The sequence below is a fragment of the Kwoniella shivajii genome, chromosome 1 (genome assembly GCF_035658355.1).
Source record: "Kwoniella shivajii chromosome 1, complete sequence".
Lineage (NCBI taxonomy): Eukaryota > Fungi > Basidiomycota > Tremellomycetes > Tremellales > Cryptococcaceae > Kwoniella > Kwoniella shivajii.
In genome coordinates, this window is record NC_085908.1 from 3461021 (window position 1) to 3482400 (window position 21380).

The 21380-nt window shown below is 41.4% G+C and overlaps 9 protein-coding genes across 9 annotated transcripts; 4 read left to right on the plus strand and 5 right to left on the minus strand.

Moving 5' to 3' along the window:
• Positions 1 to 359: 359 nt before the first annotated feature.
• Positions 360 to 3167, plus strand: IL334_001281 (uncharacterized protein; the record flags this gene model as incomplete). Its single annotated transcript, XM_062933038.1, has 17 exons — positions 360 to 490; positions 557 to 629; positions 686 to 734; positions 788 to 892; positions 979 to 1024; positions 1081 to 1123; positions 1183 to 1242; positions 1316 to 1460; positions 1528 to 1646; positions 1709 to 1897; positions 1963 to 2053; positions 2108 to 2124; positions 2202 to 2288; positions 2351 to 2447; positions 2516 to 2598; positions 2701 to 2795; positions 2888 to 3167. 17 exons carry the CDS (start codon positions 360 to 362, stop codon positions 3165 to 3167), a joined length of 1710 nt encoding a protein of 569 aa, XP_062789089.1.
• A 197-nt stretch (positions 3168 to 3364) lies between these two features.
• Positions 3365 to 5516, minus strand: IL334_001282 (uncharacterized protein; the record flags this gene model as incomplete). Its single annotated transcript, XM_062933039.1, has 3 exons — positions 3365 to 5026; positions 5146 to 5333; positions 5456 to 5516. The coding sequence occupies 3 exons, from the start codon at positions 5514 to 5516 to the stop codon at positions 3365 to 3367; spliced, it is 1911 nt and encodes a 636-aa protein (XP_062789090.1).
• Positions 5517 to 6560: 1044 nt separating this feature from the next.
• IL334_001283 (uncharacterized protein) lies at positions 6561 to 7393 on the minus strand (the record flags this gene model as incomplete). The annotated part of the gene is made up of 3 exons (XM_062933040.1): positions 6561 to 7040; positions 7122 to 7229; positions 7328 to 7393. 3 exons carry the CDS (start codon positions 7391 to 7393, stop codon positions 6561 to 6563), a joined length of 654 nt encoding a protein of 217 aa, XP_062789091.1.
• Positions 7394 to 9206: 1813 nt separating this feature from the next.
• Positions 9207 to 11373, plus strand: IL334_001284 (uncharacterized protein; the record flags this gene model as incomplete). Its single annotated transcript, XM_062933041.1, has 3 exons — positions 9207 to 10688; positions 10754 to 10827; positions 10896 to 11373. The coding sequence occupies 3 exons, from the start codon at positions 9207 to 9209 to the stop codon at positions 11371 to 11373; spliced, it is 2034 nt and encodes a 677-aa protein (XP_062789092.1).
• A 718-nt stretch (positions 11374 to 12091) lies between these two features.
• Positions 12092 to 13455, plus strand: IL334_001285 (uncharacterized protein; the record flags this gene model as incomplete). Its single annotated transcript, XM_062933042.1, has 4 exons — positions 12092 to 12163; positions 12237 to 12336; positions 12420 to 12698; positions 12800 to 13455. The coding sequence occupies 4 exons, from the start codon at positions 12092 to 12094 to the stop codon at positions 13453 to 13455; spliced, it is 1107 nt and encodes a 368-aa protein (XP_062789093.1).
• A 984-nt stretch (positions 13456 to 14439) lies between these two features.
• Positions 14440 to 16163, plus strand: IL334_001286 (uncharacterized protein; the record flags this gene model as incomplete). The annotated part of the gene is made up of 4 exons (XM_062933043.1): positions 14440 to 14844; positions 14959 to 15445; positions 15587 to 15876; positions 15984 to 16163. The coding sequence occupies 4 exons, from the start codon at positions 14440 to 14442 to the stop codon at positions 16161 to 16163; spliced, it is 1362 nt and encodes a 453-aa protein (XP_062789094.1).
• Positions 16164 to 16432: 269 nt separating this feature from the next.
• Positions 16433 to 17765, minus strand: IL334_001287 (uncharacterized protein; the record flags this gene model as incomplete). Its single annotated transcript, XM_062933044.1, has 5 exons — positions 16433 to 16516; positions 16700 to 17213; positions 17304 to 17362; positions 17435 to 17461; positions 17619 to 17765. The coding sequence occupies 5 exons, from the start codon at positions 17763 to 17765 to the stop codon at positions 16433 to 16435; spliced, it is 831 nt and encodes a 276-aa protein (XP_062789095.1).
• A 486-nt stretch (positions 17766 to 18251) lies between these two features.
• On the minus strand, positions 18252 to 20562 carry IL334_001288 (uncharacterized protein; the record flags this gene model as incomplete). The annotated part of the gene is made up of 13 exons (XM_062933045.1): positions 18252 to 18452; positions 18561 to 18615; positions 18711 to 18968; positions 19085 to 19241; positions 19304 to 19347; positions 19424 to 19469; positions 19548 to 19569; positions 19633 to 19753; positions 19893 to 19972; positions 20057 to 20121; positions 20207 to 20225; positions 20323 to 20367; positions 20476 to 20562. 13 exons carry the CDS (start codon positions 20560 to 20562, stop codon positions 18252 to 18254), a joined length of 1200 nt encoding a protein of 399 aa, XP_062789096.1.
• Positions 20563 to 20633: 71 nt separating this feature from the next.
• On the minus strand, positions 20634 to 21125 carry IL334_001289 (uncharacterized protein; the record flags this gene model as incomplete). Its single annotated transcript, XM_062933046.1, has 3 exons — positions 20634 to 20680; positions 20768 to 20872; positions 21041 to 21125. The coding sequence occupies 3 exons, from the start codon at positions 21123 to 21125 to the stop codon at positions 20634 to 20636; spliced, it is 237 nt and encodes a 78-aa protein (XP_062789097.1).
• Positions 21126 to 21380: the final 255 nt, after the last annotated feature.

Here is a 21380-nt window from a genome sequence, read left to right on the forward strand (position 1 = left end):
GTTCGGGCATTCGGTCGTGCCGCAGCTCCCGATTGCAGGTTGATTGGGCGTCGCACATGGGGAGAAGGAGAGACTGACGGGGAAGCTAACGATAAATCCTTCCATAGGCCAATGATTTTAACGGTCCAATATATCAATAGCGATACAGCGATACTCGTACGTTTCGTTGTGAGAATCATGTTGTTATGTAAAAGCACTTGGCGACTCGATGATGATAATCACGTGGTATTCCCCGCTTTGACAGTTCATGTAGCTCATAACCGGTCGTCTCTAACAGCAATCTTGCTAATATGTATTCACTTGATGTCATCAGAAGGAACTTCCAGGCATACGTTGCTGAGGACAATTCCATACCAGATATGGTCTCTAGTACTACCAGGTATGCAGCTGGACGAAAGCAAGATGAGAGAGAGCAACTGGTCCATGAGATGGAGGAGAGATTCGGTTTGTTGAGTGAACATCCTGAGGATAAAGTGATTCTCAATACAAGGTATGTACGTCGAGGTTCGGCACAGCGATGACACCTCCTGGAAATGGTTAATCTCACAACTCTCAGCCCAGAATGTATAGTAGCGAATCTTAAAGGATGGAAAGATGGATGGACTGCTGAGAGGGTTATGATGGCTTTTGTAAGCCAACATATTTGGTTGATAATAATGTCAAAACTGCGCTGATGAGTCGGTAGATAAGAGCAGCTTGTGCAGCCCAAAGGAAAACAAATTGTCTTACAGAAAGTGAGTGACCTACGCTCTTCGAGCCGAACTTGGACTGACACCATTGTCCTCAGTCATGTTCGAACAAGCTCTACAAAAAGCTAAGATCATGGATAAGGAATACGCAGCTACAGGAATTGCCGAAGGAGATTTCTGGGGATTACCATCTAGTTTTAAAGGTTCTCTTTCTTGAATTTGACTATGACACAGACTTCTATTACATTCCTAATAGACAACAACAATTGAGCTAATAATTCGCTTCTAGATACTTACAACATTCTAGGTGTAGATTCCTCACTTGGCTGTTCACAGTAGGTCACGTCACGCCCCATCTTATAGAGTCGTCGAACTAAGGGTCGATGCGTAGACACTGCTTCGTCCCCACCGAGAAAGAAGAGGACGAGGCGACAGTATGTTGTTCTTTCACAACTTGTCGATATATCGCAACTAGCTGATAAAGGCACACAAGCTCGTCAAGTTTTTTAGATCTGCCGGCGGAATTCCTTTTTGTAAGACCAATATACCTCAAGTGAGTGTACACATCTGCCACCTCTCAGAATCTCCATAAGAGGGTCGCTCGTTTTGATGATAACGTCGTCTAGACTCTCCTGGCTTTCGAATGTCGAAATCCGATATTTCTCACCACTACAAACCCTTACTCGTCAGAGAGGACGTGCGGCGGAAGTTCAGGTGGAGAAGCAGCTCTTATAGCTCTTCATGGTAGTCCATTCGGTTGGGGATCAGACAGTACGTTACCGAACTTCCTGAATTCTCTGACCCAAAAAGCATTTCAAGCTGATTGGGGTTGATACAGTCGGTGGATCACTTCGGATTCCAGCACATTACAGTGGTATATGCGGCTTAAAGCCCGTTAGAGGTAGATGGCCTATACTAGGTCAAAGAAGTAGTACCAAAGGATTTGAAGGGATAAAAGTGAGTTGAGATTACACATACAGGACTATGTACGCGTACAGACAACTGATTCCAATTTTCAGGGAATGGTTGGACCAATGGCTAGAACAGTTGATGATTTGATTTTCGCTTCCAAGACAATGATCAACATGACTCACTCAGTCGCGGATCTGGGTTTCAACGGTGAAATATTCATTCCTCTCCCATGGAAAGAAGTTGAATTGCCAAAGAAATTGAGAGTTGGATATTGGACTCAAGATCATTTGATAAAGGTTCGCTATGCATCGAAATCACAGGGCAAAGAAAGCAAAGCTGATTATCAAATGAATCTACGTAGACCAGTCCAGCATGTGTCAGAGCGGTAGAGGAATGTGTTAGGAAATTGAATGATGCAGGACATGAAGTGGTCAGATTCGAACCTCCCGATAGTAAGCTACACTACTACTTCTCTGCATGAAACACAAGCTGACCGACAATCGCAGTCGCCGAGGCTCTGAAAGTGCGTTCATTTCTCACGCCTTTTCCCCCATTTCAAGATGGATTATAAGAAGCTGACAACCAGATCAAATGATGTAGATTTTCGCAGGATTAACTTCAGCTGAAGGTTATAAATCGTTATTGGGTAACATTGGTTCTGACCCAATGGAATCATCCATGCGTCTCGTGAGCTATACCCGTCCTCTGAAACTCAATGAGTCAGAAGACCTCAGCTGATGTCCAATCAGGTAACACTGGGTTCCAAATTGCCTCGTTGGCTACATTGGGTACTCTGCTGGGTGGTGGAAAACCTTTTCAAAGACCATCTGTTCGCTTCAATTTTTGGTACGTGGGCTGTAAGGCAAGCACATCATATTGTCCTACAAGCTGACAGCCTTGCCATGTCAAATCAGCTACCTCGAGGCCTAAGAGCGTCCAGGAGCTCTGGCAATTCACTGCCAGGCGGGACATTTACGCTAATGCGTTTAGGAAATTAGTAAGTTAAGTGAATCTGTCTCCCAGGTGATGTGCAGATTGGGGATTACTGTCTCTGCCGTGTCTCGGGAAGGAGTCGTTGCTGACTGCCCGGCGTTGATAGGTCTGGGAAGATGAGGAATTCGATATGCTTTTATGTCCTGTTCAAGCTGTACCTGCCCTAGAGCACGGAACCACAAAACTGCTTTCTCCGTTATCGTGAGTTGTCAAACCCTCTTTGCTCTTTTTGTGGCGTGCGCAATAGGTTTTTTGTTGAACTCAGCTGACACCTCTACTATCCTGTACTCCAGTGTCGCGACGATCTTATTCAATGTAGTAGACTCCACTGTTGGAGTCATACCTGTGACTCACGTCGACAAAAGCCTGGATATTCATGCGTCGAATTACCTGGAAAATAGTCAAGGATCATGGATCTTGGAGAAAAGGGTTTATGAAAATGGAGGAGCTTACGATGCGGAGAAAATGCACGGATTACCCGTTGGTGTACAGATTGTAGGGAAGCAGTGGGAGGAAGAGAAAGTGTTGAGCATGATGAAGGTTGTAGAAGATTTGGTGAGATATGAAGCGTGAGGCAAGGTTGACTCGAATTGGATGGATGAATGAGGAAGAAAGATTAATATGTACGTCATTTGTACCGAGTATGTTTGTGTAATATGAATAAGTCGTACTAAGGGATGACTGTACACAATTTGCATGATGTAATACAAGTAATTCAGCGTTATCCAAGAATGTCACCTCTGATGTGATTAAAGATCAAGCGACGAATTCTAAGCCCATTCACCCATCTCTCTTCTGAACTGTTCAAATTCGGATTTGCCTATACCGTTCATAGCCCAATTTTTCAACATCTTCTCACTTTCTTCTACGTTTAACATGTTGATAGCTTTTTCAATCATATGGTCAACCATACTTGAAGGTGCGCCTGTTTTCTTCTGAATATCAGGTTTGATTGATTCCAATGCTTTTCTATTTATTTGATTTGGACCTGTACCCGTATACCCATCGCCCAAATAAACGTCAACCCTCTTAGCCAAAGGAACTATGTTATCGTTAAATTCTCTCTTTGATCTAGGTACAGTTAGATATTTCAACCATTCTTGGACTAGATTAGGTTCAAACGCTTTATGTACCATACCTGTACATAAACCACTGACTGTTTCTTCTCTCAAAACTATATCTCGGATATTACCATTAGGATCTAATTCACCATACCCTTCGACGAATTCAGGTGAATTCAAATCAACTTTGATTCCAAATTGTTTTAACGTATTGGTTACCTTCTCTAAATCGTTCTCAGATTGTGGATTTTTCAAAATTGATAATATTTGAGATTGAATTCCTTGATCGATTTGTTCGTTAGTTCCATTCAATTGTTTCATTCTTGATTCAATTTGTTTAACTGCTTTAACTGATATAGCTAATTTTTTCCTTCCCCCTCCGCCTCGACCATTTGAACCACTCGACGAAGGCTGGGATGCTGAATCCATCTTTGATTTATCTGGCCAGCCTGATTTTTTAGCACTATCGATATATTGTTGATTTCTCCTTTTGATCTGTTTTGGATCTTTCTCAGAACTCCAAATCTTGATTACTTTCTCAGCGTGATCTTTTCCACTTTGGTTCATACTAATAATCATACCTGCTATAGCTTGGTCTTCATATCCCGCTTTCTTCAATTGTTTATATGGGTTTGGAATGAATTTCGATGTAGGCATATTACTCGGTCCGTCCGACGCTGAACTTGAACCTCCGCCACCTGATGATCCTGAACCAGACTTCCATCCGGCTTTTTGAGCCATTGCTGTATATTGACCGTTCCTTCTTTTGATCTCTTTAGGATCTCTCTCTTTACGCCAAGTATCAAATACTTTTTTAGCATGATCTTTATCTCCACTCTTATTCACAGATAAAATCATACCTGCAATAGCAGCATCATCGTATCCAGCCTTTTTCAAGTGTTTATAAGGTGATTCAATATATTTCGATTGAGGCATACTTGATTCGCCACCGTCACCACCACTACCTTGTGTAGTCTCATTTGAAAGAGAAGAAGAAGAAGAAGAAGGGTTCCAACCTGATTTTTTAGCGAAATCAGAATATTGTTGATTTCTCCTTTGGAGTTCTTTTGGGTCTTTTTCTTTACGCCAAGTATCGAAATTTTTCTTTGAACGATCTTTATCTTTATCTTTATCTCCATTTTGATTCATAGACAAGATCATTCCTGCAATAGCCTGATCGGAATATCCTGCTTTTTTCAAATGCTTATAAGCTGATGGAACGGATTTACATTCAGGCATATTCTTGGGTGGACCACCAGATGACGATGATGACCTTGATGGTCTTGATGGGTCGTTCGGATCGTTGGGAGATGAACGTTTTGAATGTCTGTTGGAATTTGATCTTGAGGAACGAGCATCACCAGGCTGTATCTACAAAAGTTTGTCATCAACAACAAATCGATCTTGCAACAAGCAGGATAAAGATGATCCCCTCCCTCTGCTGATACCGTGAATTTCTTCTCAATGTGCTAAGTGAATTGTCCACTCACCCTCAAACCATCTTGATCTTTACTTAACCAAGTTACGAATAAGAAAACAGTTTTGACACAAACTATCAAAGTGAATAAATCAGGATGTAATAAGAAGAATGAAACTCCTTCTATCAAACAACCAATTATGAAAGTTGGCCAATAATTCTCTAGATGAGTCGAATGTTTTGAAGCTAGATGTTCATCGTCTATGTTATATGTACATCATCAAGATATCAGCGAGTTTGTGAATTTTCTCATCTTCTCTTTCACCCTCCCCTTCTCCTTTCACCGTACGCTTTCCGATTCCCGAAATGAAGATATCACTCACTGTGATACTGAAGTGGTATGGATAGATCAAAAACCATTCCTAAGATCATAGCAATCTCCATTGGACTAGTCCTGATTATTATCCAACTCAAGACGAATATTCCTGAAAGTAAGATCAAGTCTCATACTCCTGTTGAATCTGATATTATAATGATTATTTCGGATAACCATCCGCCAGAAGGTGCGAGCTAAGAACAACCAAACCAAAAGATGTAAGATCCAAATACCGATTAATACAAGTTGGGGTTATTAAGTAGTAGATATAAAGAGCGTAGAGGAAACAGAAGATGTCAATGTATGGTCAGTAGTTAGGGGAGAACGAACAGATTAGCTCAGCTTTTCCATTATCGTTCCAAGTACTTTCACATCCCTTCCTCGGTTGGATTTATGGAATGGCAGAGTCAAAATGAAACAAACTTACCCATCGTTCTCGGAATTCCTGAGCACGCTGTCCTAAATCTCTAGGCATATTAGACGATCCAGAGCATTAATCCAATTGTGGTCAGAGTAACGGACGATTCCTTGCCCTGCTGATTTCCTCTTGGATGTCCAGAAAAGAATTGGACAAAGCTATATTTTCGGCAAGTTTTCTTACTACTTATTTTCTCAATGACGAAAGATATGTGCTGTCCCCAATAATCCCACAAAAGCAGGCTTGAAGATTTAATGAATTACCTATGGTAGAAAAGAGGAGCCGAGTCTATCATCGAGTTAAGGTACTTGCTCTTCTTGTGCGATTTGATATCTGCCATGAACTTTGCTTTGATGTTCATGACTGCACTGCCGGTCGGTATATCCTTTGATAACCTGTTGCTTTATTCGCCACGGAGGGAAGTCTACCAAAGGAAGGTTTGACATCATCTAGTCTATCGTGTTAGTAGTTGTCAGTAAGGTTAACATTTCTTGATGGAGCTCAGTTGGGACTTGCCACTATTCATCAAATCAAATGTGAATCATGTTTACCGTCATGAACATACATTCGTTTGACATGGTTTGGATTTACTAAATGTTACAAACGTGTATCGAAAAATATAGTTTTTATAAAGGTTGTATCTGCTCTTTAACATATTAATCGGCTCTACTAATTGCTACAAAAGGACCGCAATTTATACGGCATTCTCCTTGTGTCCACCTACTCGTGGGGCACCTTCGTAGAATTGATGTTGGTGACCTTTGTCAGAGTGGGAAGCTACACCTGCCTCAGCTTTTTGCTTGAGGAAATCAGCGTGAGAGATGGTGGGGAGAGTGGTAGCTTCGTGGACGATAGGAGCATCGTGAATCTTCTCGTGGATACCGGCGGTGTGGTGAACAACGGTAGGTTGGATGGTCTCTCTTTGGATAACGGGTTGAACAGTCTCGTGAATGTGGTGGTGTTCGTGTTCGTTGACGTGTTGTCCAACGTGAGCGTTGGTTCGGGCAGTGTCAGCGGTATGTTGGGTGTTGGTGTGGAGAGTTCGTTGTTCGTGGAGTTTGGCTTGGTGCTCGGGGAGCATCTCCTCCTTGTGTTCTCGAACTACTTCAGGTCCAGTGGAGTTAATGTGTTGAGTGTCAAGAACTTGCTTGTCAGCAATTGGTTGAACTCGGTGCTAAACCAAGACAAAACAGATAATCAGCATACGCGACCTGATACTGGAATAGTAGTGGGAATAAACGTCAGCGATACTCACTTGGTGGTGGTGGACATGTCTCTCTCTGTCAACGGCCTCAGCAGTTTCTACGTGCTCGGTAGGTTTGATGTGTTCTTGAACGACTTCAGGGGCGACCTCAGAGCAGACCTAATCGGGTGGAGAAGGTGCATGATCAGTTAAAAGTGCTTCATCAAGAAAACAGGTCATGCAGCAGATGATGCGAATGATGTAAAACTGTAACTTACCTCTGTGGAATCGGCCTTGTGGGAACCTTTAAGGAAATCTTTAACACCTTGAGTTACGCTGGACATTGTGAATGATTGAGTTTATTTGAGGTAGGGGTTTGGAAGTGATAAACTTGATTGTTTATGTTGTGAATGTAATGTTTGAATGGAATGAAGAGAAGAGAGAAGAGAAGGGAGTTACGACACGATTCAAGTGGCTAGTATATAAACGTTTTCTGTTCTATGGGCAAAAGGAAGGTGGGGGGATGGGATTGATGAGTAATTCATAAAAATCGATTACGGAATTTGGGGGAAATAATGACCTATGACGCGTTGATACTTTCTTTCACAGTAAGTAAACACACTTTCAGACTGGTATCGAACAACAGTGAAATCGTCGTCATAGTTGATACCCATAAAACATCTCATTCCATACAAACCCATACCCTCCCTACCTTACATCATTACGTTGATCATGGATGGTGAGATCATACCTTTCTGTAATCGACTATTGTATCATAAGGGAAAGCTGGGTGGTCGGGTGGTGACAAGGTTTCTTTCCATGATTCACATTATTTTTACCCTGGCATTCAATTAGAGCGCTGTTCCCAAGGAGGGTTATATGCCAGTGCCAGTGCCAGTGCGAGAGAGATAGAACCCTCTAAAACACGACAAATGTATCACCCAGTACGTCAGTTTTTTTGCCTTTTTAGAATTCAGGATAAAAAGGCACTTGTCTTCCTGTCATACTAGACTTTCTTTATCGCAGCTGGTATCATCGATGGGGAGAGGGACATCTTCGAGCATCGCGCACTGCGACACATGGGATATATCTTTTGTAGTACGTCATCCTAGGTGTGGCCCATATCATACAGTCTTTTATTTGACCCCTGTGAAAACTGCTCTACGGGTGATCCGTTGAAAGAGGGTAAACATGAGGATATCACAGGAACACATGAAAACTGAAAATCTATTTTTAATATATCAACATCGATCGTCGGTTGATTTTACCCTGTCCGTGCGTTTGTTTTTAGTTGTGTCACAGTGTATCTAGGTGTATTAGGAGGAATGTTCCAGTAGAACCAATTCGCTTAATCATAACAGAAGACACCTTCAATATGTGCCTCTATGTAAAGCATCGTCCCCCCGACAGGTGGAGCCAAGGTCGAGCGAAGATACTTTTTGCTCACATGTGACGTCTGTTTCAACTCTATTTTCCAGATTTTAAACATTCCTTTTTCTCGCAGCCATAAGGACTTACGTATCCCCCTCGGCCACTCTACGAGTTCTTTTGTGTCTACTAACTGTCCTGAATAAAAGTGTGAAAGTCGTGATATGTGATGATGGAGAATCACTCCAGGTATCGAAATGACGGAATGAACGATTAGGAGATATGATGTCAGATTTAGGTTATCGAGTGGCTTTTATGTTTGGTCCCTGATCGACCGACGTCACTTTGTGTTTCCTTTTCAAAATACGATGTCTGTGCGGGGGCCCTGGAAAGAATACCGCTTTTTCACACGTGCGATCACAGACATATATTCCCCGAACAAGGAGAAAATGCATTCAATTGCAGGATGAAATCTCACTGTACGTGGAAGAAAGTGACGTTTCTCACCCCCCGTAGTAACAATAATTATACCAGTTCTCTCTCAATTCATCGCACCCCCCTTCCTAATACTGACGAATTGGAAAAAAGCAAGAATATCTCTGCTCGAGTGATAGTTTGAGAGATCAATATATCCTGAGAAAGCAAAAAACCTTCCTTTGAATTACACGATTAGCATATCTTCATCACCTTGCCACCGAATTCCATCACGACAAACCACCAGTCTTCCCATCTACACAGTTCATCTAACCTCATCCTCTTTCCTAGTAAATCCTTACGCAGCCCGCCAGGATGCCTTCTTTATTCTCCAAGTTCCGTCATCGTAAATCAGCTTCTCAATCATCCGCTTCATCAATCGGTGATCAACCTTCTTCACCTAGACAATCGTTGACTACCTCAAGTGATACACCTCCAAGAATTCGAAATTCCTTAGACCAATCACAATCACGTCATCAAACGCCTACTGAATCTCATTCCCACTCTCAATCACAATCACAGTATACAGATAGACGAGCTTCTCATCCTAACCCAGCATCATCCAACGTACCTACCACTAGAACAGAAGATGATGTCGTTGTTATAGAAGGTAACAACAACAATGGTGGTAGTGGAAGAGATTCAAAAGGTCATTCGAAACCATTCAATGATGAATCTGATAGACCTGAATTACCTACTACCTCGTCAAATGTCAATAATCCAATTCCAGTTTCACCTCCTTCCCACGATTTAGCGGGATTGCGATCGGGTACAGGTTCAGGCTCAGGCTCAGGCTCAGCATCAGGTTATTCAACAACAACTTCTTATATACCAAAAGAAGATTTAGAAGATAATATACATAAACCATTACCTTCTGTACCAGAAGTTCAATCACCTCCAGTTCAATCAAATGATTTAAGAGCTTTCCCTTTACCACCTAACTCAGCTTCTTCTCTTCAACCTCATGCTCATGGACAGGGACATGGACAGGGACATGGAGGTCAACAATACGGATACGATAATGATTCTGAGCCTTATATCCCACCAAAGAGTCCTCAAAGGAACTCCATCTCAGAACATCCCCACGGTCACGGCCAAGATAGAGTGAGATCACCCCCATTGCCACATGTATCTTCGGTTGATCGATCAAACATACTTCGTGATGAAGAAGAAAGGCCGGGATTAGTGGGTTCATCTTCCAGACCACCAAGAATCGGTGAAGATGTAATTGGAAATTATCCTCATATATCAAATATCCCTTATTTGAACGATAACAACGAAACTCAACAAGAAAGTCAATCTAATCGAGAATATGGAAGTAACACAGGTGGATACAATGCAAATCAGTTGGACGTAAGACAATCTGGTTCAGGTATATCATCTGGAACCAACCAAACTCAAAGTCAAGGACAAGGACAAAGTCAAGTAGGATATCAGAATAGAAAATACGATCTAAATACACTCAAACAAACTGTGTTAGGATCTGGTGTGGGTGGATTAGACTGGAATAAACCTTCGTCCACTTTAGACCCAAACTCATCAACTACTTCTGATAGTGGATTACAACGACGTTTCAATGATCTATCATTAGGTCAATCTGAACATTTAGGTGACATACATGAACAAAGAAATGAAATGGTTTCTAGATTAACTGAAGAAACTCAATTGAAAGCTTCTAAAAGATCAGAACTCACTCAACAAGGTAAAGACGTTTTCCATAAAGCTGGAATGGGAAAATTACTTGGTACTGAAGATTCTATTGATATCGCCTCAAAAACATTGGAACCCGTCGTACAAGTGAGTACTCGTTAACACTTTCTTTTTTTGGGATAAACGCCTGACAAAATGCTAACCCGTGGTAGGAAATTATATACCCTGTTGAACATACAGAATATACCACTATCATCACTCGATGTGTACACAAAACACACTACATGTAAGTCCTGTCCAGTAGATACTTCGTTGGGTTGATAACGTATTGACCTTCCCGATTGATCACATTAGCCCGCTCATTCAACCCATTCATGACCCCAACCCCATCATCTTGCAAACCCGTCATAGGATATTCGACAGTACCACCGGCAAATGGCATGAAGTCATTGGAGACGCAGCGGCCGTATCAATTCTTGGTGAAGACGTGTTCCGAAACGGGCACAAAGAAGTGAGAGAATTGCGTAAACCTGCATTACCTGGATTGGAAGTGATGGACGAAGATGCCATTCGAATGGCTAGAGAAGCAGGCGTTGGTCGAGCAGATCTAACCAAAGGATACAAATACGAAGGTAGTCAACAGGATGATATACCCATCAGAGGAAAAGATGTATCTCAGGATGGAATCGGTTTAGGCGGTGGTCAAGGTAGGGTATTGGAAAGGGAATATCAACTTGGTTCGGAAAAGAAATCAGATTGGAAAGAGATCGCTACATATGTCGGAATTGGTACCAAGAATAAACAAGATGACCAAGTTGGATTAGCCATGTGAAAGTCACCCTTCGTTTGCTTCCCCTTGTATCCTGGTCTAGGTCTCTTGCAAAACTTGAACGTATATCTCTAATTTCAAAGAAAAGAAGAACAACCCATGGCACTCCAGTAATAGTATCTATTTATGTAGCGTTATAATTCGGGAATATACACTCTATGATTTATGCATGTTGATCATACTGTTGTACTGCTTCGTTTGATAGATAATCTTGTTCCCAATGAAAATGCCACTTCTACATATGGCATACGAAGAGTGACGTCTTCAGCCTGGTCCCTGGTCCCTGAGATGGAGGGGATGACGCACATGCAATACCATCTGAATGTGGCAGTTTTATGAAACATCATTGTTGGGAAGTGAGTGTGGTTGTCGTTCATGGGATCCCCAAAGTATGTCATCATCTCATTTTCTATACAAACTTTTCCCAATCGGATGGGACAATTGAGATATGACGTAGTGTCAATCTTTCTTTCCAATACTATTTCCCCTTTCAATGTTCGATGCAGGCACCACCACCGCAGGTACCCCCTGCCCCTCTGCTTTGTGCTGTCAGTGGTGTAAAAGCACCCATAATAACGTCATCTCCTATATTCGGGAACCAACAAAAGTATATGTATATATACCTTGATCGAACCCCCCCCCTCTTCCACGTTATATTCAACTACTCACTCGAACAAATCTAACACATACACATACACATATATATATAAATCTTATCAACATGGATTTAGGAGCCCCCATCGGAGATCAAACTAGAGGTGAACACGGAGCTGGAGTTGGACTTTCAGGAGGTGTAAGTCTCGTTAATCATTGATCTGCCGTGAGATGGCTTGACTGATCATTATAACTTTTTAACTTTTTAACAGCACGGTATTGCCAACGCATCCAACACTCAAGCTGGAAAATACGCTCAAGAAGAGAGCCAAGGTTTCAACCACGGTGTAGGAGGTAACCACGCTTCAGGTGGTGAGTGCTTTGTCTAGAATATAGCCTTAACTACAGAATATATCGCTGACTGTCTTGATTGTCTTTTTTCCCTTCTGCTGTAGGTATCCCCTCAGGAACCCCTATAGCGGACAAATTCTCTGGATCAGGAAACTCTCCCGACCCATACGGTTCAACCGGTACCGGTTCAGGTCAATTCAGCCAAGGTACTCACGGTAGCCACGGTACCGGAACTGGCGCAAAGCTCGACAACGCTCTTGACCAATACAGTGGATCAGGTACTGGTTCAACCGGTCAACATGGTCATCACGGTCATCACGACAGCTCTGCTATTTCTGGAGCTTACGAAGGTGGTGGTACTCGAGATGCTTTAACTGGTCAAAGTGAGTATAACTCTTTTTTACCTCTCTCGTCTTCTCTCTTCTCTCTTCTCTCCTTTGATCCCTGAAGGAACTACGCTGATGTAGATTTCTACTTTGATCAGGCGGTGCTCACACTACCGGAGCCGGTGTTGGTATTGGTGGTGAAAACCTTTCTGGCGGTCAACAATCTCACCCTCACGGACCTAGAGATGCCGCACTAGCCGGTACTGCCGTCGGAGCAGGTGCTCTCGCTGGAGGTGCCGCATCCGGTCATCACCACTCTCACGAATCTCACTCAACCGCTCCTCTTACTCGAGGTGAAGGTCTTGCCGGTCAAGGTGGTGGTTTAGTACCTGGAATCGGTGGTGAGACCGGATCAGGCGTTGGACCTTCAGGTGGATCAGGTGGTCACTACGCCACTGGTGATTCTAGCGGTGCCGGTGGAGTTGGTGCTGGTTCAGGTGCAGGTTACGGTTCTCGTGCAGGCGCTGGTGCCGCTGGACTCGGTGCCGCAGGTGCTATCGGTGCCGGTGCCGGTGCCGGTGCCGCTGCTGGACACCACGGCTCCAGTCAAAAAGAATCCTCATCAGGTGGAATCGGTCAAGGTGTGCACTCAGCTACTGGTGGATCAGGGGGATTAGGCAAATACGGTAATGCAGGTGACCACGAAGGAAAAGGCAAACCCGTCTCAAACCCTAAAGAACTCGATACCGGAAACCCTCACTCTTTAGTCTTTGACAAAGCCACAGGTGAATACGTCCATAGAAGAGATCTTTAAGAAGGTTGGTTATATCTCATAGATAACAAATCAACCCGGTTCAAAGAGTGGTTAGAAAGTTTAGTGTAGTTTAATATGATCTTTAATCAATTTTATATAGTTTTCAACAGGTTTTTGTAGCTACATCAAGAGAGAAAATCCAAATGTATCTTTTTGCAAACACCAGTTTTTGAATCTCCTTCCGGTGTGCACTGGGCAATCAAAGCCAACATCAATACTTTCTCTGGTTGGAGTACCAATTACACGTCCCTTTTCTTCAAGTATGCAGCGACGTATTTCCTTGCGCCTGACGTACATCACTTATTAGACAGACCGACATGCGATCACAGTGTTGCCGCATCATATTGTTTTCGTTGTAAGCTTGTCGGTTTGCTGCGACTCATGTATTAGCGATCATGACGTGATTCGTTCTTTTTCGAACGTCGCAGTAGATCTATAACCCCTAAGCATGATTCCAAAATCCCGCAACAGTGCGGCGACCTAACAAAGTCCACTGATTCAGAGGGAAAGTGATATTAATACCTTTTCCTCGTATCCTCTTGCGACTTTTACCTCGCATATGAGAAAGCACAATATGGGTGAAAAGCCCCTCTACGGCATCGGCGGATTTAGGCGCTTAATTTCCCAGTAATTTTCTCGTTCGGAGTTCATTTCCTTGTACCCCTCGGGAGATGTGGAATGCGAATGAATGACTGAATGCCCTGCGTTCGGATTGAGCCGAAGGGGTGACCAAGCGAATCCCAGCTTACGTCGTAAACAAATGAAAAAAGAGGGAAAAAAAGGGAGATTTATTTTGACTGAATCATACTCGAGTATTGGTTCTTTATCAGATTAGGGATTAAATACACCCGTTACTCGAGTGGAACAAGCAGAACCAGTTAATCGTACATCGTTCGCTTTCTTAACGATTCTTCTACGAGCTATACCTGATCTCGATCCCATACTCTTCGTGGTATTCATCATTCATCCAATCGGTCAATCAAGATGTTAGGCAAACTCACTTCATTCTTGAGTTCTTCGACACCGTTACCATCATCTCATCAAGCATCTGCCAGAGCCAAGACATACGTGGATTTAGCCAAGGAATTAGATAAAGTGAACGTGCCAGTATCCGAAACAGATTGTATATCATGTTCTAATCCATGTGATGAGACCTCTACTACCACCACAGGCGCAGGCGCAGGTGCAAGAGGGGTAGGGACGGTCGTAGAGATTTATGAAGGGAAATCATATCAAGATTATATAAATGATAAATATGGTGATTTAGGTGAATTACCAAAAGGTTTCGATGTAGATTGGGAAACAGATTTAAAAGGTTCATCAAAAGGTGGTCAAGGTAGAATCGTCGTTATAAGCACTGGTAAAAGTGATTGGGAAAGGGATCATACCGTGAGTCAAGTCAAGATTATATTCAATGGGATTATTACACATTGCTAATCTAAATCTGGATCTAAATCTCTTTGATGTGTGATGAATCTTCGCGATTTCGATTGTTGTTGATAGGACGAGAAAGGTTCTTTGGCAAATCATTTGAATAAAGTGATCACTTCATCTTCTATACCTGAATCTGATTCCAAATCCAAATCCACAACTACATCCACAAATACAAACACATCAACAGCCGAGACTAAGAGTAAATCGGAATTACCATCATACATAACATCATCAGTATTCCCTAAACCTTCAAATCCATTAACGAACACAATATCAATTCCACCATCATTGTACTCATCTTCATTGATCTCACAATCTGATGATCCATCTGATCAATCAACGATCATTTTCCCAGATTGGAAGGTGATTCATGAAATTGATAATTCTTACAAAGGCGCTAAGAGTTTATATGATAATGCATTATCGGGTGAACTGGGTAGATCAGGTAAATCAATTGACACCAATGATGAAAATGAAAATGAAAACGAAAATGAAAATGGCGAATTTGATAGAAGAAGATCTTGGGTTTTACCTTATAGAGCTGTTATATTACTCTGTGAGCTCGTCTTTTTTCCCCGTCACTTTACTTTGAATATAGCTTGTCATCGATATTCTCATACTAGAAATGGAATTTCCCTTGTACCTATATTTCACATTTGTCAATCCCCGCTAACTCGAATCCTCCAATATTATACAGGCTCACACAAGAAACGAGATAAAAGATGCCACATAGCGGCTCCTTTACTTCGATCAGCACTTCATACCGTCCTAAGTCAACATGATATATCGATTGACGAAGATGGATCATCACTATCACATCTCGATGGACCGCCTATAGAGGAAATGAGAGGTACCAATTTAGAAAAAGAGATTGAAATTGGTAAGAGAATCGAAGACATCGAAGGTGTAAAAGGTGGTCAAGGTGGTCAAGTTGGAATTTTCAATATAAATCATTTGGGTGGACATAGATATGCTGGTGTTATGTTGGTGAGTAACTTGTCTGTCTAATCAATCAGTCTGAATGAGCCGGTCGTAGTGGAATTTGGTTGACACTCAGAAACAAATCGACGACTGACAATCCCAATTCTACATAGATCCTATTCCCCTCGGGAGCTTACGTATCTTATGGAAGAGTAACACCACAAGAAATTCCAAGAGTAGTTGAAGATACTATATTACAAGGCACGATCGTACCTGGATTATTGAGAAATGCAGTTGGAGTAGAAAGGGAAGCAAGTGAAAATAAAAGTGGGAAAGGATTTTTGAGTTGGTAAATTGCAGCAGTTGCTGGCCTGTCTTCTTGAACGTGGGAGTGGAATTCACAAGGAAACGAAGATCTGAAATGGAAGAAATGGTATATTGTATGAGACGGGTTTCTTTTATAGATTATATGGATAAAATATAGACATTGGGATACAAAACATGTTTTACACCATCATTCACTGTATCGTATCAAGATAAACATGCTAAAAATACAATATGTCTCAATCATTTTACAGGATTCTCAAGATAGTCTCCGCTTTACTTTACTTTACTTTTCACCTCATCTGTTCCCATTATGCTGAGACTTTAAATTCTCATATTCATCTTCGATAACTCTAACGAAATCTTGAGGTGTATGACCGTCCTATTCAAGTATCACAATCACACCAAAGATAATATCAGTAAGAGTCTTAAGTGAGACGTGATGTGATTTTCAGATATTCGAGCTAAAAAGGGAAAGTTCAATGTGAAAATGTGAATCCGCTAAAACCATCAAGAAAGAAGAAAGAGGAGATGACAACCATAGAAAATAAAAAAAAAGACTTACATCACATCCTTTCCATACTCCACCATCTACTATACACCTTCTTCTACCTTGATGACTGATTATCGTAGAATCAATGTCGATCGTACAACTGGTTTTGATGCCTTTATCGTAAACCTGTTTGATATTTTCGAGTAATAATCTCTTGGCTCGTTTACCTAATTTTGGAGTTGATTCATCATCATCATCATCATCGACAACTGGCCCTCTCGAGAAAGAGAAATCCATTTCCATTTCATCCCATCTACGATTCTCTTCCTTGGTCTTGCCTTCTATACAATGTCCAATACCAGATTCATACCAATCTAATCTTTCTGCCCTGACACATTCTTTTATACTTTGCAAAGTTCCAATTTCTTTCGGGAAACTAGATGGATAATTTTGACATTGTATTATATCATAAGCTTTTTTTATCGATACTGTGTCACTGTTCAATAAACATAATTGATGCGCATTTCCTATACATTCCAATGAACCATGTTTGCATGATACTCCCAATGATTCGGATTTATTCGGTCTATTCAACGAAATGTGTATCAGGTCATCTGTCGTTGATGACCAAAAGAATTTGCTGTAAAAGTGAACTCTAACAAGCACAATGACTTACGTTCCTATATATCCAATGTTCAGATTGATCTTATCTAATATACCGTCTTGTTGAATTACCTAAGGACAGGAAATACCGCCGAGAAGTCAATTCTGTTATGCTCTTAATCAGAGCAAGTGCAGTTTACTCACACTCTCAAAGACGTTCTCGCATAATCTCTGAAATCAAATTGTAATCATTTATCAGCTTGATTACCGATAACTAAGCTCAGATGATCCTTCTCAATCCATCTCATCCCTTCTCGCTTGTACCCTGCGTCCAACGACGAACGAGCAATCCCCGACCAAATCACCATTGAAAGACAAAAACACTCACAGCATCAGGACATCTTGACATGACATATAGTGATACATTCACTCTATCCCCCGTTGACTGTTCGACTCCGAAAGGTCTTTGGTAAGTAGTAGGTGAAGAACAAACCGTACTCGCCAGGAGCTGCATTGCCAAGAGTGATAAAAGCATATTGCCTATTTGTTTTCAAACTCGTTTTTTGTTCGATCGATGTACTTGTTGAATGTGCTTGCTGTTTTTCCTATCGAGTGACACAAGGAAAGACTTGCATAGAGGATCGCAGCTGTCATTATAGATGGACTTACAATCAGATATGGGACAACATAGAGAAGACGTCATATCACGATAACAAATACGAGTATCAACGGAATCAAATCTCTTAATCACGTGGATATCATAAATCAGATGTGGCTCAAGTGTTCATGTTATCCAGGTATGTCTTGATGGAGAGCCGAAAACATGTCATCTGCATCAAGAAGGGGAAGAAACTCATCCCGTATCGGTCTACCTCATATTATATTCATAATGCTTAGTTCTATTCAGTGCAATTATTATATTCAATCATCTATCTATCCAGAAATTGGGAATTGTATATGTCCCTTTTATTTTTGACTTAAACCCTTCTAACAAAGACATCTCTCCATTTGTGTACACCATCTACTTACACAATGTAGTGAGGTCTTGAGGAATGGTATCTTTGAGATAAGCCTCGAATTCGTTGTAAGGAACCATATCTAGAGTTTCCAATGGAGTTGAGGTCTTCAGCGGTTGACCAGAGAACAACACTCTGACGTAATACTCATTTGACTTCTTGTATAATTCAAATACCACTTCTGATCCCATACCTGGCCATACAGGCTGAGCAATGCGTTACTCATCAGCATGTGGAAAAATAGTGGACAATACAGAACCCAAAACACTGAACTTGGACATTCGAGTATGATGGGAATGCAAATATGGGCTCACCTCGTCATGTTGTAAGAGTCCGAGGACAGGAGCCACAGAACCATCATGACCGAAGCTGTGATCTCAGCATTAGCATCGAACCCAATACCCAATTTCTCTCGAAATAAAGAGCGGACTTGACAAGATCTGAGGAGACGTGTTGTTACCTACTTATGAGCATATTTAACAGGATTACTACCGTCCATCTTCCCTTTCATATGATCTTGTAATTCGATAAACCACGGACCCATAGTTAACGCACTGTACAAAGTAGAATTTTCCGCCATTCTCCATCGATAAGCATATTCGTAGTTACCCAATCTGTAAATCGTATTTGCATCTTCTTGTTGAACACATATCGCTGTATTGTTCGTTGAACATGGAAGGGGTTTACCATGACATTGTTTAGCTGACATATTATCGTACGGACTACGCACAAATGGTGTGTCAGTATCGGCGATTATGTGCAGGAAATAGGATCACGTCAAACCATTGGTGCTTTTTTGGACGACATTGCTATCGATGTGAAAGAGATGTACACTTACTGATCCCAGCTTGTTGACCAGCCAGCAGTATCATTAGGTTCGATTCCAGAGACGTTATTGAATCGTTCTCTCAATTCTGAAGTCAAGTTGAGGTGATTTCCCCATTCAGATGAGATATCGGTAATTTGTGTACCAATGGTATCGCGAAGTTTACAAGCTGACATCAAGATGAAAGTCAGTATGAGTCAAATGAGAAGGCTGTACAGAGGAATTGTTTACCAAGAGCAGGTTTCAAAGAATCGTAAGAGTCATCTTGGATCCAGCTATCATTGACAATTGGACAAATATATTATCAGCTTGTGGACCTTCGATGTGTGGTTGACAACGAAGGAGACTTACCCTGTGTGCTCCTTGAGATCGGGGAATAATCCTTTACCGAAGCCACCTAAATAATAGGCGCGATATAGTTCAGCACAGAATTCGGCTTGCACGCTTTACTACAAGTTGCTTGTCAGATGCTCACCTAAAGTTTGGGATGTGATGACCTATATGATCAAATGGAATCAGCAAGAAGCAACAAAGAGAAGAGGTATCAGTCGTCAACTTACATTACTGGTAACCCTGAAATGATATTTTTCTTTCTCATTTGAAAGAGGCAAGAAGCCCAATAGATCACCATAGACACCTCTGATATCTTCACCGTGAACAAGAGCGTCATCGATTCCTTCGCTGAGCAACAGACCGTCAGCCTTGATATTCTCTTGATGTCATTATGACTTCCGGCAAGACCATACTTTGATCATATCAAAACGAAGATATCTGATTATAGGGTTGTTGCTTTATGTGAGCAAGACACCAAGTCACTCACGAAGTGATAGAGGGGAATTCGCATGTTGAACCGACAAATCCCGGTCCTACTTTTTTTTCGAAGGGGTTTTGAGATCCGGTCTGGATGAATTACCAATAAGCTCATGATTAAGGAGAATTATATGACTCGTCTTTTACTGCTCGTACGGATACGAGGGTACTTACTTGTCTCTGCCATACTACTTGAGAAGTATGTTTTGGGTTCGCATTTTTGGCATGATGAAACGGACCTGCATTACTGTGTATTAGCTTATGCTTCACTTTCGATGAGAGTATTGGTAAGAGTGAGTGATGAATAGTTGTTGAGTGACTAACCTTCTTGGGTACAATCCCACTTTTGGATAGTCCAATGTGAGTCAGCGTGTCCATGTCACCACGCCTTAACACGTAGAAGACTCGTGAAATATCCTGGTGCGAGATGATCAACTTACAGTGATATCTTCTTTGAAAAATGTATTAGAAGCATAAGGAGTTCTCTAGCAAAAAGGGGAAGATGGGATATTAGCGATTTTCATCATCGTCATCATCTAAAATGCCTCCCTCTATCCATTTAAACATAAAAATAAACATAAACGAAAACATACTTTGTGATGTCTTTGAATCACTTCAACATATTGTAATTCATATTCTTTTGAAGGAACTTTGTATTCAGTCTTTCGAACGTGCGGCATCTGTAAGGAATGTGATTTAGTGAGTATCATAGATAAGAATCAGTGTATTACTTGTCAAGGAAGGAGTCGCTTTAACTGATTCTGGATGTCTGGGTGAATCCAAAGTGCTCTGACTTACCTGACACCCTGTTTCATTGTCATAATGTAGTGTGTTAGTGTATGTCATGGTATACAAGTCGATGTGGGTAATGCAAGACACACTCACAATTATAGCTTCCATATTCCTCATCAGGAGTATTCGAAGACCAATAATTACCAGGTGCACCTGTCCCATTCAGCACTTGTGATAAATCCGTATTGGGTGTATTACCTATCATCGTTACAAACCTACGAATCAGCTGAAAAGCACTCTACATTTTTAGTTTTTGAGTCTACAGTAGTCGTGTCATATATTGTTACTGTACAGTACCAACGAGAAACTCGTATGTTCTTATGTACCATGTAAGGGACACCGGCAGGATATAGAGATTTCACTTACTAGGTGGATAATGAGTTAATCCATTCACTTGATAACTGATCAAAGCTATAAGGATAGAAAAAGCTATCTTGTCAAACATGAACATGATTATCTTCGAACCTGATATGTGATGATTAAAGTTTTATGTTAATTCAAGTAAGTAAGTAAGGTAAAAAAAGAATCGTAATAGAGTAAATGATTCGAAGTCAGCTTAAAATGTGCAGAAAAGCTTAAAAGATCCTTTGAGGGAAGGGGAAGAGAAGTTGATAAAGGAATGGTCCTTTATATATACATTTTCCATGGAGCAGGTTCAGGACCAATAGCAACGAGGTACAAGTATAGACCTCCCATAGGTAAACTG